The following is a 14,853-nucleotide window of genomic DNA, read 5'->3' as shown; positions in this document are numbered from 1 at the left end:
ACGAATAAGCATCGGACGATGCCTGCCGGACGAGGCCCAGCACGAAGCCAGGCCATCGCCCAGCAAGCCAAGCGCGCCGCACAAACAGCCACGCCAGGCCCAGCGCAAGGCCAGGCCCAGCAGGCTGCGCAGCGCGCACAGCACGCGCAGCGCGCAGCGCGCGCGGGCGCTGCGTGGGCTGCTGCTCGCGCGCACGCATGGGGGCCCATCGTGGCTGCCGTGCGTGTGTGTGCAAGTGTTTGTGTTCGTGCACGTTTCCTAAAACATGCAGAGTTCGGTTAATGATTAAATTCCTAATTCTATTTGATAAATTAATTAAATTAGAGTTCTTGTAGGATTCTAGGTTTAATTAATTTGTATCTGAATAGGATTTCGATTCCCTTTCCATACCCCTATAAATATGAGGCTAGGGCTCACAATTTATAATAAGTTTCAAAGTATTCAAAAGTGAGTTTTTTGAGAGAAAATTAAAACACACATCTTGCTCATAAAAGTGCCGAAATTTTCTAATACCTTAAGGGCGATTCTAGTTGGTCAATCTTAAGGCGGATCCGGACGTGCTGTGGACTATCTACGGAGGGACGACACTTGGAGTCCTAAAGACTTGTTCTTGTTCGGTTCGGGCGCAGCTAGGGAGGGCACGCAACAAAGAGTATGCATCTAAATTATGCTATATGATTATGTGTAAATAATATGTTGTCCTGGGTTAATGGTTGTTTCCGCATGATCTATGTAATGTCATATGTATCATAACCTAACACAAACAAGTATGTGCGAGATGAAACTCTACTCGATGTCGTTGAGCCTTCAACAGACACAGTTTTGCCGGATGTTGTGGAACCGATTGCTGAAAAAGTCATTCCAACAATGATTCAAAATCCACCAAAGCGAAAGAGGAAGATTAAGAACGGGACTGAAAAGGCTAATGAGAGGAATGTGAGACCTAAAGGAATTGTTGAGAAGAAACGCAATAAACTGAAAGGTTGGAACAAGAGAAGAGAAAGACATGTTGATAATTTGAGGGAGGAAACTCAGTCTACTGATCAGGTACACTGTTCTATTTAAACATTTATTTGTTCTTTTATTACTTTAGAATGTTCTTTTTTTTTTATCATTGTTCTTTTTTCCATTTTTATGTTCTATTTATCCTTTTTGTTAATGATCTTTTAGTTTACTTTATTATGTTCTGTTGGAAAATTGTTCTTTTTAATAATCTATTTGTTCTTTTATTCCTTTAGTTTGTTCCTTTTGTTTATCATTGTTCGTTTTTCTTCCTATATGTTCTTTTGGTCTTTTTGTTTATGTTCTTTTGCTAAACAGTTCATTTTTTAAAAGAACATCTATTTGTTCTTTTAATGTTTATTATGTTCTTTTTTGAACTGTTCTTTTTTAATATCTATTTTGTTCTTTTTTCTTCCTAATCATGTTCTTTTTTTCCTTACTGTTTCTTTGTTCTTTTTCAGTGTATCATAAATTTACCTGTTGGTAGGGTTTTGGTTCATCCAACATCTTCAAATTCACAATTGGAAGCATATGTTCCAGATGATTATTTTGGAGTACACATACATCCTTTGTAGATTCTTTTCGTGATTGGTAATTTGTTCATTTTTTAAAAGAACATATTAGTTGATTGCAAGCTACTGTTGTTTGTGGAATCAACAAAATGTAGTTTTTAATATGAAGTTTTATATATATAATTTGAATTCACAACATAATACCTTAAGTATTTACATCCTGATATTCACAGGAATTCAAAAGATTTTCAAACATTTTGAAAAGAACAATCAGTCAAAAGAACATTTACAAACAACCAGTTCAAAAGAACAATTGTTTCTAAACCAATTCACAAACTACTAGTTCAAAAGAACAATCAGCAACATTAAAAGAACACAGATACTATCAAACCATTGTTTCTAAGGAACACTATCAAACCATTGTTTCAAAAGAACAATAACAAACCATTGTTTTAAACCAAACCACAACCAACTCATGCTTGTTTTTAAACAACAACAACATCCAATATCAAACCATTGTTTCAAAAGTAATGTCTATTCTACTTGATTTGCTTGTTTCAGTGCCAGATATCTCAACTCATGCTTCTCGTTCTGAGCGCTTGATAAGATTAGTGTTGCATAATGTATCCTTAGCTGCCGAATATAGTTTTTCTGAAAATAAAATAATATTGTGTTATTTAAATAACATATTTACAATTTTCGAAAAAAAAAAGATTTAGGAACTACTTACATCATCTTCATAGTTTGTAAATCCACAATCCCAATTCGGGTTGCCTTTATAGGTCTCCATATGCCGCATTGCATACACCCCACAGTCGACTTTGTTTTCTTGATTTTTCCATGTCATTGAAGGTAATGTGATTTCATATTGCTTGATTTGTGTGTTTTTTAATGGATACCCTTCCAGCTCACAAAACTTCAACCATGCTTCAAACTGCATGGATTATAAAGAACAAAGATCAAAATATTAAACAACACGAAAATAAAAAAGAACAGAAATACTTAAATATTATTTTGAGATGAAATTTACTCAATAGACTTACAGTCTTTTGGGGATTCTGTTCATATTTGTTCTCAAAAGGTATTCCCTCCGGTAGATCGAGATTGTCAAGAATTTCAACTTTCTTTGTTTTATTGTTTATCACTATAAGGAAGAAATGTGCACCAGAACAAACAGGAAAGAACAACTACAAAAACAGAAAAGAACATTAGGCAAAGAAAAAAGAACATCAACTTAGCCAAAAAAAATTAAAAAGGGAAGAACAACTACAAAAACAGAAAAGAACATTAGGCAAGGAAAAAAGAACATCAACTTAGCCAAAAAAAAAACAGGAAAGAACAACTACAAAAACAGAAAAGAACATTAGGTAAAGAAAAAAGAACATCAACTTAGCCAAAAAAAAAAAGAACATTTAGCAAAGAAAAAGAACATTTTTACCAGATGGTATCCCTTTAGAGATGAAACATTTGCAACTGACATTTCATGCTTAATGGAATCCATAAAATTCTGAAACCTCTTCTACTCAGTTCCTTGGCTATCTTGTGTCCCACCATATGCGTCGTTTTGTAACAGCATATTCTTCATATAGAAAATAATTTTAAGTATACACTAGTATAAAATAATAAACAAATAAAATAATAAGGTTTTGGATGTTTTAAATCTTACATAAGGAATTGTCGAAAAGTAGAATTTCATGTTCGACTTTACGCACTGGTTTCGATCATCATTCAACAGTTTTGCGAATGTGTCAATGATATTATTTTCCACCCAAACATCCCCACCTATTGTAAAAAAAAAGAAAAGAACAAACTTTAGTACAAAAGGAACACCTATGTGTTGAAAAAGAACAACTGAAATTAATTTTACCTAGGGTTTGCATATTAGCTCTTGTAATTAGGTTCCATTTGTCATAGTACACCAACTCACTGTTTTAAACAATAAAAATGATATCAATATAAGAACACTATAAATTTAAAAAGAACAAGTAGATTGAATTAATTGCAATTGTGTTAAAATACTTAACTAGGATCACCCTCTCCAATTGCATAATCAAGAATGCATTTCAAATCCTTTTCCTCTTGGCTTAGTTTGTCACTAGCCTCAAGTAAATGTGAATACTGAATTAAAAACGGTGACCGTAACACTATAGGGACATTCTTGATTCTCTTCATCCTCATTGTGGCAGGGATTTGACTTGTAGTTGGAACATCCTCTTCATCTTTTTGTGTTTTTGTTGGAACATCCTCTTCATCTCTTAGGAAAAGAACACATTGATAGTGAATAAAATAACAGTCTAAATATATGAAAGAACATAGTCAAAATTAAAAAGAACAATTCAAAGAAGAAAAAGAACACCAAATCATATCTAATAGAACATAAGAGTGTTCTTACCTCAGATAGACTGATGGAGTAATCACATCACCCTGGGAATCCGCTACAGGAACTTTTGGGGTCTCAAAATCTTGTTCTTCTCGATTAGGGATTGGTGTTCCTTTTTCGCTGCTTTTGTTCAAAGCATCTTCATTGTTCTTCAAACTCTCAGGTACTCTGTGCAGAGAGAAAATATATTTTGAACATTCTAAAAGAACAAAATCATTTATAATAAAAGAACAAACGATCATTTAAAATAAAATACGATTAACATTAATGCATTAAGACAGATAAGAACACAATGACAGTAGAAAAAGTACCAATAAAAGAACAATATTTTAATAACAAAAAACAAATAATATTAAAGAACATGCAAAGATAGCAAAAAGAACATTAAGTACAATATAAAAGAACATTAAAGAAACACATGAAAGAGTGATCAAAAGAACAATGATAGTTAAAAAAAAGCACATTAAATTGATATCATTAGAACACAACTTAAATCCATATTAAGGTAAGTACACAATAGAAGAATTATGTCCACAATTAAAAATCAAAAGAACAACTAAAATAAAAAAGAACAGCAAAGATAGGAAAAAGAACATTAAGTACAATATAAAAGAACATGCGATATAGAAGAAAGAATAATGCATCAATAATGAAGGAACATAGTTAAAATTGAAAGAAAAAGTCTCATTTTTTCTATACATGTGTAAGGTGACTGTGTTTAAAACAACGCATACTCGGTTTTCGGTGGAGACTGCTATTCTTTTTCTGAATAATCTTCCTTCTCCCCTGAAATCGTTTGAAGGTCACGTTCTGTTAAAGAGTTGTTCATCAAGAGTGCTTGGATCCTCATCTCCTCTTCATAGTCATGTGTAGGGGTAATTTCTGAAATGGACGGTAGTCCAAGCTTCAAAGTCAAATCATTAACCCCATCATTTTCAGAGTCCATAGTGGGAGGTGTGAGAAATGGAGGTAATTCTGGTAGACTTTCCTCTGATAGAGGCTCCTCTGACATAGGTTCCTCTGTTTCTTTTTCCATAACAGTTTCTTTTTTCTTCCCTCTAGTCGCTTTCTTGACTACATCATCAAATAAAATGGAGAAGTAGTCCGAGCTGAAAAACTCTTTGTCTTGACTCAGAATGGAACCCATCTCCTGTGAATCTTTTCTCTCCTCATTCGATGCATTCTTGGCGTTATCAAACACAGTTGGAAGTTGTGTTTCTGAACACTTGGACCACATCTCTGCCATATTAAATGACATTGTTTCTTTTACATCAACAGTCGTGTCAAAGAACTTCTTCGACAACGACAAGAGGTTGTTGAATTTGTTCATCACACCACTTAATTCAGCTGTGGTCTTCAAGAACTCCTGATGAAACTCCTGATGAAAATAACATAGTAAAAGAACATAAGAAAGACATGGGATAAAATTAAAATGAACAAATAAAGAAAAAGAACATGTTAAAGGATCAAAAGAACATATTAAAGGATTAAAAGAACATTATATCAGTACTGAATAGAACATTAAAAATAACATAGGGTAAAATGAAAAGAACAAATACATGAAAAAAGAACATCTTACAAGAATAAAAGAATATTAAAAAATAAAATCCTGTTTCAATTTTATTTTTACCTCAACTGTCGAGGGTAGTTTGACTTCCTCGGGTTTGGAGTGTGTTTGTTGCTCTGGTATCTCCTGATCTTCACCGAGTTCAGTCACCGGTGAACTTTGATGTGCCTGTTGTTGTTTTTGCTGCTGTTGTTGTTTTTGTTGTAGTGGTGGTGGTGGTGGTGGTACTTGTTCTTGTTCTGTTGGTGGTGGTTGTGGTTGTTCTTGTTCTTGTTGTGGTGGTGGTGGTACTTCTTCTTGTTCTGGTGGTGGTGGTTGTGGTTCTTCCTGTTGTGGTGGTGGTGGTTGTGGTTGTTCTGGTTCTTGTTCTTCTTGTGGTGGTTCTTCTTGTTCTTTTTCCAAAAGAATATCTCTCCTATACTGTATTAGCTCTGGTGGGCTTTCAATTCTGTCAAGAATGATACCATGTCCAAAGCCACACTCATTATCATGCTTAACCCTGCTGCTTATCATTTGTCTTGACCAGCATCTAATGATGGGGAAGCTCCTTGGAGGATATTCTTTTTCAATTTGCACTCGATCAAAATAACACACCTAATTTCAGAAAAACAACATATCTTTTTGGTCAGTTAGATGAAAAAAGAACATGAAAGTAAAATGGTAGCTTAATGTTTAAAATATACCATTAAAAATGGTAGCGGACCAGCAAACCATCTGCTTCGGTCCTCATTCCAGTATTTAGCTGCCGTCAAAAGACTGGTATAGGCATAATGGCACCAATTCAGATTCCTTACTCGATTCAGATTAACCGTGCTAGCAAGGAATTTGAAGTTTGGCTTTGGAAATAGAAAAACATAAAAAAAAAAAAAAATTAGTCATTATTCTTCATTGAATAATAAAAAAGAATATTTACTCAAAAGAAAGTACATTACAGGAAGTTTACACGAAAAATAATAAGAAAAGAACATTAAAGAAACACATGAAAGAGTCACTAAAAGAACAATGATAGTTAAAAAAAAAGAACATTAAATTCAACACAAAAGAACACAACTTAAATCCAAATTAAGGTAAGTACATAACAGAAGAATCATGTCCACATTTAAAAATCAATGGAACATCCAAAATAAAAAAAACAGCAAACATAGGCAAAAGAACATTAAGTACAAAGAAAAGAACATTAGAGGAAGATGTAAAGAAAACTTATAAGAAAAGAACATTTAAGAAACACATGAAAGAGTGATCAAAAGAACAATGATAGTTAAAAAAAAAAGAACATTAAATTCATCACAAAAGAACACAACTTAAATCCATATTAAGGTAAGTACACAACAGAAGAATCATGTCCACAATTAAAAATCAAAAGAACAACAAAAATCAAAAAGAACAGCAGAGATAGGTAAAAGAACATGAAGTACAAAGAAAAGAACATTAAATCAAGATTTAAAGAAAAATTATAAGGAAAGAACATTAAAGAAACACATGAAAGAGATATTAAAACAACAATGATAGTCAAAGAAAAGAACATTAAGTTCAAAAAGAACACAATTTATATCCAAATAAAAATAAGTACACAACATAAGAATCATGTCTACAACTAAAAATTAAAAGAACAAAAATAAAAAAGAACAGTAAAGAAAGTTAAAAAAACATTAAGTATAAAGAAAAGAATTTTGAATTATACCGAAATGTTGGTAGTGGATTTGATCATTGTGTTAACAACAACCACGAGGAAAGATCTCTTCCAGTTATCATCAACTTTGGTGGTTTCTTTGATCAATGTTTCTATCATTTTCACCAACTTTGGGCATCCAGATTGCACGTCCCAATATTTCCAAAAATCTGAAAATACTTTTTTCACCGCTGGATCTGTTTCATCTGTCAATTCAATCACCTGGTCTCCTCCAATAGGGATACCATACACAAGTTATATGTCCCCTATTGTAATATGCAAGGAAGATTTTTGTAAATCTAGGGCCCGGGTTGAAGAGTTGAAATGGGAAAGAACCTCGTACGGGAATGGATTTACATTTGGTGGTATGTCAAGGTTTAGAAAAGACCCGAACCCTAACTCTGTGATAGCTTGTTGCTTTGCCCTATTAATAGGTTTATCAGATGAAATTCCCTTCAAAAAGCGCATCAGCATTCGCGCAGTTTGCCTCACATTCAGTTTGTGTTCATGGGGCTTTTGTTTGGGATCAATCACAGGTTTTTCTTCTTCCTTCACTTCCATTTCTCCATCAGCAATCATTTTGTCATTACCTCTCTGAAAACAGAAACAATAGAGAAAAGATCATTAGTTAGAGTTTAAAAGAACAGTAAATGTACGAAATAGAACAAAATAAGGAACAATTTTTTTGTTATACCAGAAAAGAACATTAGGTATATTTTAAAAGAACATTAAAGAAAAATAAAAGAACATAGATATAGAGTGAGTTATTTGACCTTCTTTATGAAAAAGGCAGAGGAAGATATTGGTTCTTCTTCCACTTCTTCTTCATCTTCTTCATAATCTTCACGAAGAACAATCTCTTTTCCCTTCTTAACATAAAAAAAAAATTATATTATCATATTTTATTCTATAAATGTGTTGAATCCGTTTTCAAAGAAGAATATTTGTAGTTTTACCTTAGAAGTTCCTTTGCGCTTCTTATTCACTGGGGCAGATTTTTTCTTTTCTAGAGCTTCAAATTCCTCCTTGACCTCTTTCATCGTCTGAGGGAATTCTTCCTTATATTGCTGTAATCTGTGTAGAAACCAAAAGATTATTAGTTATAAAAAAAGAACATTAAATTCAACACAAAAAGAACACCACTTAATTCCAAATTAAGGTAACTACACAACTTAAGAATCATGTCCACAATTAAAAATCAAAAGAACATCAAAAATAATAAAGAACAACAAAGATAGGAAAAAAAACATTACGTACAAAGAAAAGAACATTAGAAGAGTGATTTAAAAAAACAATGATAGCCAAAGAAAAGAACATTAAATTGAACACAAAAGAACCCAACTTAAATCCAAATAAAGGTTAAAAACATAATAAAAGATTAAAAGAACATTGTCAAAAAATAAAAGAACAATAAAATTTCAAAAGTTACCTTGTTCTGTTTCGATTTGGAATAGTTTTGACTCTTGTTCCTTTTTTCTTTGTTTCAGGTTGTACATCAACCTTCTGTGCATCATCTTCTTGTGCACTAATAATCAAAGAAATATTTTTTTAAGAAGAAAATAATGATTATAAATGATATGATATGTAGAACTAAAAAATATAGAATATACCTCGATCGAAAAGTTAACTTTCTCTTTTTTGGTTGGGGTTTTGGATGTTCATCCTCGTTTTCATCTTTCGAGGCATTGGTCTGTGCATTAAGCATGTCTTCTTGTGCCTTCAGCTGTTCTTGAATGTCTAACAGCATTTGTTTCTGTTGAAGTATTTGCTTCCGTTGTTCTTCAATATTTAACATTCTGAAAAAAGAACAAACATAAAAGAACATTAAGATTTATTTCTAAAAATCATAAAAGAACAGAACAACAAAACCCAAAACAAAAAAAACAAGTGCACCGTTCTTAGCATGAACATGGCTTGTATTTCTTCTCCTTCTCCCTTTTTTTTATTTTTTTTTTATTTTTCATTTTCTATATATATAATATTTCTCCTTTGAGATTCATAACTTCTAATTTTAGAAACACATTCTTGAGAGAGAAAAATGAGAGTTTTTGGTTTCTCCCAACAGAGGAGAGATTCTATGAGAGAGAAAGTTCAAAACCAATTTTCTACTTGTTAATTCTATGAGAGAGATTCTACTAGTTTTTGGTTTCTTCCAACAGAGGAGAGATTCTATGAGAGAGAAAGTTCAAAACAAATTTTCTCCTTGTTGATGAAGGTGCCTCGGGTGATTCAGGTAAATTTTCTCGTTCTTAATTCTATGTTCTTTTCCTATTTTAATGTTCTTTTTTTATAACTTTGTATTTCTATGGCATCAAAATAGTGTGTTCTTTTATAGAATGAGCAATTGTTCATTTTACATATTTAAAGTGTTGTTTTCATATTCTTTTTGATGAATAAAATAACATAATTAAAGCATATTTTTAATATCAAAAAATAAATTGTATCAAAAGTTCAGTAACAAATATTAAAATTCAACGTCGTGTTATTTTTTTAATTAGAACATCTGTTGGCTGGAAAAGAACATTTGAAGAACTTAAAAGAACAAGAAAAAATATAGATGTAGTTTTATGTTTGTACTTTTGTCTTTTTATATAAGTGTTCTTTTTGTGTTTTTGCTACTGTTCTTTTTGTGTTTTTTATATAAGTGTTCTTTTTGTGTTTTTGCTAGTGTTCTTTTTATGTTTTGCTATTGTTCTTTTTTAATTAGAACATAAATTAGTTGGAAAAGAACAATTCCAGCAGTTAAAAGAACAAAAAAAATATAGATGTAGTTTTATATTTGTACTTTTGTCTTTTATATTAGTGTTCTTTTTGTGTTTTTGCTACTGTTCTTTTTGTGTTTTTTATATAAGTGTTCTTTTTGTATTTTTGCTACTGTTCTTTTTATGTTTTGCTACTGTTCTTTTTTAATTAGAACATAAATTAGTTTGAAAAGAACAATTCCAGCAGTTAAAAGAACAAGAAAAAATATAGATCTGGTTTTAAAGTCCATCAAAAATTCGTCGTTTTATTTACTAGTTTTTTTGTAATTTGGTTGGAAAAGAACAATTTCATCACTTAAAAAGAACAACACACAAATATAGATCTGGTTATAGTTAAGCAAAGTTTCGTCGTTCTATTTATAATTAGAACATTAAACGGTTGAAAAAGAACATCTAACATTTTACGAATTTTACTCCTAAATTGTTACGGAATTTAAATATAAAATGCATAAACTAGAATAATATCGCCATTTTGGTGGTTAGAACACAAATTCAATGTTGAAGAACAATTTAAATTTAAATATATATCTGGATTTTCAAATTGAAATTGAACCAAACAACTTACTTGGCTTCCGGATTTTCTTCTTCTGGTTTTGAAATTTCTTTGTTTTTCCTTTTCACAAAATCCTTGAGAGGATCACTTCTGTTTACAATTGCAAATTTTTAGTATAATTGCCAAATTAATTAGAATTTGAGTTAAAATAAACCAAAATTGGAAGAAGAAAAAAACCAACTTACTCAGCAGAAGCTTTTGGTTCGTCGGATTTTTTCGTTCTACCCATTTTTTTGTAGAAATTGAGTTTGAATTGAGTTAGAAATGCAGTTGAGAGTAGGAGGAAAGTTGATTAGTTTTTGGGGGAAATCGGTTTTGAGAATTGCATGTAACAGGGTACTTTGCAATTTGGGTATTTATACCAATCCTTTTAAGAGGAGAGATAAATAACTGTTCCTTTTTGAATTTTATATTTTAAAACATAACTGCTTTTAATATTTTTACTTTTGTCTTTTTATATTAGTGTTCTTTATGTTCTTTTGTTATTGTTCTTTTAGTATACTTGTTGATGTTCTTTTCTGATTTATTTTCACCGTTCTTTTCTTTTTTTTTCTACTGTTTTAGTGTTGTTGCGTTTTATTGTTTAATTTTTGCGTTTTTGGACAGGTGCACCAAGAGCACCGTGCACACCCCTGCACAATCTGAGCGTTGTTGAGACTCCCTCAAAGGAAATAGTGGGACAAAGATACTACCAAGTCAACCAGGCTATTCTTCACCAATTTAACAACAAAACTCCATCCACACAAAGAACAATATTTATCAATTCAATCAATTCATAATTACTCAAATCTTTATCAAACAATTAATCTTTATCAAACAATCAATTTAGAAAATATGACATGCATCATGCATCTAAATACTTTTCTAAAAAAAAAACATTTAATCTATCAAACAATTAATCTTTTACATACAAAATCAATCATAAAATGCTTAACAACTCAAATCCAACCCAAATTTGTAGTACGAGGGGTTCAAACAAAAACCATATTTTGTTTTCCAGACAATCATTGTTATTTTGTTTTCTTAAGTGAACCTGGCTTGGATGCTAATGCACTAAACTATGCGGACAATGTTCCTTAATTAATTTGTTGTTTTTGGTCTGTTTTTTTGTACATGTATGACTCCTTTATTGTTTTTTCTATTTTCTGCCCTCCTTTAACAAAAAAAAAAATACATTTTTAATGCAAAACATCAAACGGTATTTGTTTAATACCGTACATAATGTACACGTTAAAATTTAAGCAAGACACAATTTCTAAAACGGTATTTTTAAGTTAGGGTTAATGTAAGAATACCTTGTATAGACGATTTAGACAGAAAAACTACGGTCGGATATAGAGTTGCATATTCGCTATCAAAATCAAGAGGTAAAAGCCTCGTGTTTTTCACAATTTAAGAAGATGGATTGGTGTTTCGAGTTGTGAGAGAGAAAAGAAAGTGGATGAAATAAAAAAAAAGCAGTGACGATGGCATATATAAAGAAATTCTACATAACGTATTGGCTCCTCTCACCTAATTGGTGTTTCCAAACGGTGCAATCTCAGCCCCTCCTCTATCTTCCTAGAAAAGTTTTACTGTTTTACTGTTTTCATGAACCAATAGTCAAATTTTAATTAGTTCAATTTTATTTTCTTTTATTGTTTTGAGGGTCGCATTAGTTTTATTTGCATGGCTTTACTTTTCAGAAAATATTATTTTTCGAGTATAATAAATACGTCTTGACTCATTTGACTCAATTGCTAAGATTAGAGTGCATTGGTCGTTTCCCACGTCAATTTAATTACATGCATGCGGAGACCTTTAGTATTCCGTTATGAAGTACAAGGCAATTTAATTGGTTTTGTGCTTTTGTCACTTTGTGAAGTCCCTAAAATGAATTGCCGTAGTTTGTTGGGCCTCCAATACGGAGTAGTTTTAGGCTTTTCCAAATATGGCAACAATGACTTTTTCATTTCCCAAATGCCTTTGTTTTATTTCAAAATCACCTAACCCATACATCATTCCGGAGTAAATATTACTCCGTATAAAATCAGTCAACACAAGATACTCCCCAAGTCCCAAAATATTTTTTATGTATTCTATTTTGAGTATCTCAAAATGTTCGTCAATTCAACTTGTATGGATCGGGTTCACGTTATAATTAACATGGACCAGAATATTTTAGGTATTTTACAAAATTTAAAGATAACATGGAGTAACATTGTTCACGTGACCCGAAAAAACGTGTGACCCATATAGTCACTCTTACATTGATATAGTTGTACTTAAACGTAATATAGTCACTCTATTAGTCGTACAATAACTTTTGACATTATAATTATTAATATACTTCGTATGTCACATAGTTACCGCAAAGATCATATATTAACTCTTAATTTGATATAGTTGTACTTATATGTAATATAATTACTCTAGTAGTCATACAAAAACTTTTTGTGATATATATAGTTATTATTATTACACGGAAAAATTAACTATATTATCAGAAAGGATAATTATCTTTTTCCTATCTCTTGTTTTTCAGGTTATTCAGCAAAAAGAGTACGTAAAGAATATAATACATATAACGTTTACTAAAAATAAAAATTTTAAGTTGTCAAAAACCCATTCTACAAGTGTTGAATTGGGTGTATAACAAGCCACCAAAACCCTTTTTTTTTTTTTGATAAGTTGGTTCATTTCATTGCATTTAAATCAGAGTTTTAGAGCCAAATAACCCCATATAGTGATACAAAAAACGAATAGTACTCAGATACATGTACCATGCCCAATTCAATAATTAATCCACACTACTACAATTTCCGTGTTTTGGCGACGCAAATTGGGCTTATTAAGTTGGTTCATTTCATTGCATTTAAATCAGAGTTTTAGAGCCAAATAACCCCATACAGTGATACAAAAAACGAATAGTACTCAGATACATGTACCATGCCCAATTCAATAATTAATCCACACTACTACAATTTCCGTGTTTTGGCGACGCAAATTGGGCTTATTAACGACGCCAAAAGGCGTCGAGAAAAATGGCCTCGACGCCAGCTGTTAGCGTCGAGGAATCTTTTGTCGAGAATTCTCGACGTCTTAAGGCGTCGAGGGTTGCGACGCCATCCGCTGTCCAGGTTATGAGTAAGGCGTCGTGAATCTCTACAGCTTCCTACGTCGCCAGTTTGAGGACTGTGTCGAGAATGGCGACGCCATTCATTGTCCAGAAAATGTGAGAGGCGTCGAGATTGGCGACGCCATTCGGTGTTCAGAAAATGTGAGAGGCGTCGAGATTGGCGACGCCTTCTGTAGTCCTCATTTTGTTCTAAGCCGTCGACAAACATCTAATTAAACCTGGATTCAAAAAGTTTGTCGACGCCTTTTTGATCCTTATTCTAGACATCATTTGCCGTCCACATTGTTCTCGACGCTTTTCCGCGACATCACAAAGAATTTTGGCGGGAAATTCAAATAAGGCATCCACATTTTTTTTCAGCTGTAGGTATAAAATGCAATAGTTCATTCATATATATAATATATTATATTCAAATTAATTAAAACACTAATGAAACGTGAATTTTGATAACCGATAAATTTTTTTGGCAAATAATAATATTTTATTAATCACCAATAAGTACGTAGTTAAAATCCATGGTACGTACATACATGTTACTAATTAACTAGATTCTAATAATAAGTACGCGCGGTACAAATTCATATTATAGAAGATGGTTCGTAGTAGGTAAATGAAACTAAAGCCTAGAAAACTCAAAACCATAGTAATTTAAAAGAAACTAAAGCCTAGAAAACTAATTTCCATAGTAAAAAAAACTAAAGCCTATTAGAATAACCAACTATATAAATAGGATCTAGATGATTGTTTGTAGTAGCTAATATGAAGCTTGAGTGTCCCGGACTGCTTCATTCTTTCGTTGCACCTTCATCACGTTGGACGACCTTCAAAGAAAAAAGCAAAATGTAATAAGTACAAATAAAATGTAACAATTACACAAGGTAAAGAAAAGAGGTAGAATAATATAAGCAAAACAAAATGTAACAAGTACAAAGAGAAGTTGCAGTTTCAGAACTGAATAAATTGACTAAATGAGTTGGCTGACAAGTGAGCAGCTCGTTGTGCCTCAGTAGTTTTCATACATGTGTCCACGAGTGGGGTCAGGCCGATCTGTGTACTAGCAGCCTGGAACATTCAATACTCTACGAATTGCAAGAAATAACAGAGATATATATATATATATATATATATCTGAAACCTGTCTCAAGAAGGAACCAAGTATATCAGCAGCAACATTCCAGTATTCTACTACTTCTGTTATCCATGAAAATGGAATGATAAACAGACCCAAAAAAATCAAACCCCAAAAATAACAGAGAACAACTTAAGTCAAGGAGTTTAATCAACACGATG

General features: G+C 32.1%; 2 protein-coding genes and 1 long non-coding RNA gene across 3 annotated transcripts; all 3 read right to left on the bottom strand.

Annotated features, from left to right (window-relative positions):
• Positions 1-3,533: 3,533 nt before the first annotated feature.
• LOC130463536 (uncharacterized) lies at positions 3,534-4,595 on the bottom strand. Its single transcript, XM_056832695.1, has 3 exons — positions 4,498-4,595; positions 3,907-4,062; positions 3,534-3,768 (listed from the first exon to the last, which is right to left on the bottom strand). Exons 1-3 carry the CDS (start codon positions 4,593-4,595, stop codon positions 3,534-3,536), a joined length of 489 nt encoding a protein of 162 aa, XP_056688673.1.
• A 53-nt stretch (positions 4,596-4,648) lies between these two features.
• On the bottom strand, positions 4,649-7,696 carry LOC130463535 (uncharacterized). The gene is made up of 3 exons (XM_056832694.1): positions 7,143-7,696; positions 5,525-5,853; positions 4,649-5,272 (listed from the first exon to the last, which is right to left on the bottom strand). Exon 3 carries the CDS (start codon positions 5,222-5,224, stop codon positions 4,649-4,651), a length of 576 nt encoding a protein of 191 aa, XP_056688672.1. The 5' UTR covers positions 5,225-5,272; positions 5,525-5,853; positions 7,143-7,696.
• A 240-nt stretch (positions 7,697-7,936) lies between these two features.
• On the bottom strand, positions 7,937-8,657 carry LOC130462544 (uncharacterized). The gene is made up of 3 exons (XR_008922997.1): positions 8,560-8,657; positions 8,087-8,204; positions 7,937-7,996 (listed from the first exon to the last, which is right to left on the bottom strand). It is a non-coding gene; the product is annotated as an uncharacterized lncRNA (long non-coding RNA).
• Positions 8,658-14,853: the final 6,196 nt, after the last annotated feature.

Source organism: Spinacia oleracea, chromosome 6, assembly GCF_020520425.1.
Source record: "Spinacia oleracea cultivar Varoflay chromosome 6, BTI_SOV_V1, whole genome shotgun sequence".
Classification (NCBI taxonomy): Eukaryota; Viridiplantae; Streptophyta; class Magnoliopsida; order Caryophyllales; family Amaranthaceae; genus Spinacia; species Spinacia oleracea.
Note: the sequence above shows the minus strand (reverse complement) of the source record. Positions and strands in the feature narration are given on the sequence as shown.

Coding starts and splice junctions, on each gene's coding strand:
- LOC130463536 (XM_056832695.1), bottom strand. CDS start 4,595: ATGTATAGAAAAAATGAGACTTTTTCTTTCAATTTTAACTATGTTCCT. Junction 4,063..4,497: donor ATCGCATGTTCTTTTATATT/GTACTTAATGTT, acceptor CTCTCTGCACAG/AGTACCTGAGAGTTTGAAGA. Junction 3,769..3,906: donor ACTCCATCAGTCTATCTGAG/GTAAGAACACTC, acceptor TCTTTTCCTAAG/AGATGAAGAGGATGTTCCAA.
- LOC130463535 (XM_056832694.1), bottom strand. CDS start 5,224: ATGAACAAATTCAACAACCTCTTGTCGTTGTCGAAGAAGTTCTTTGAC.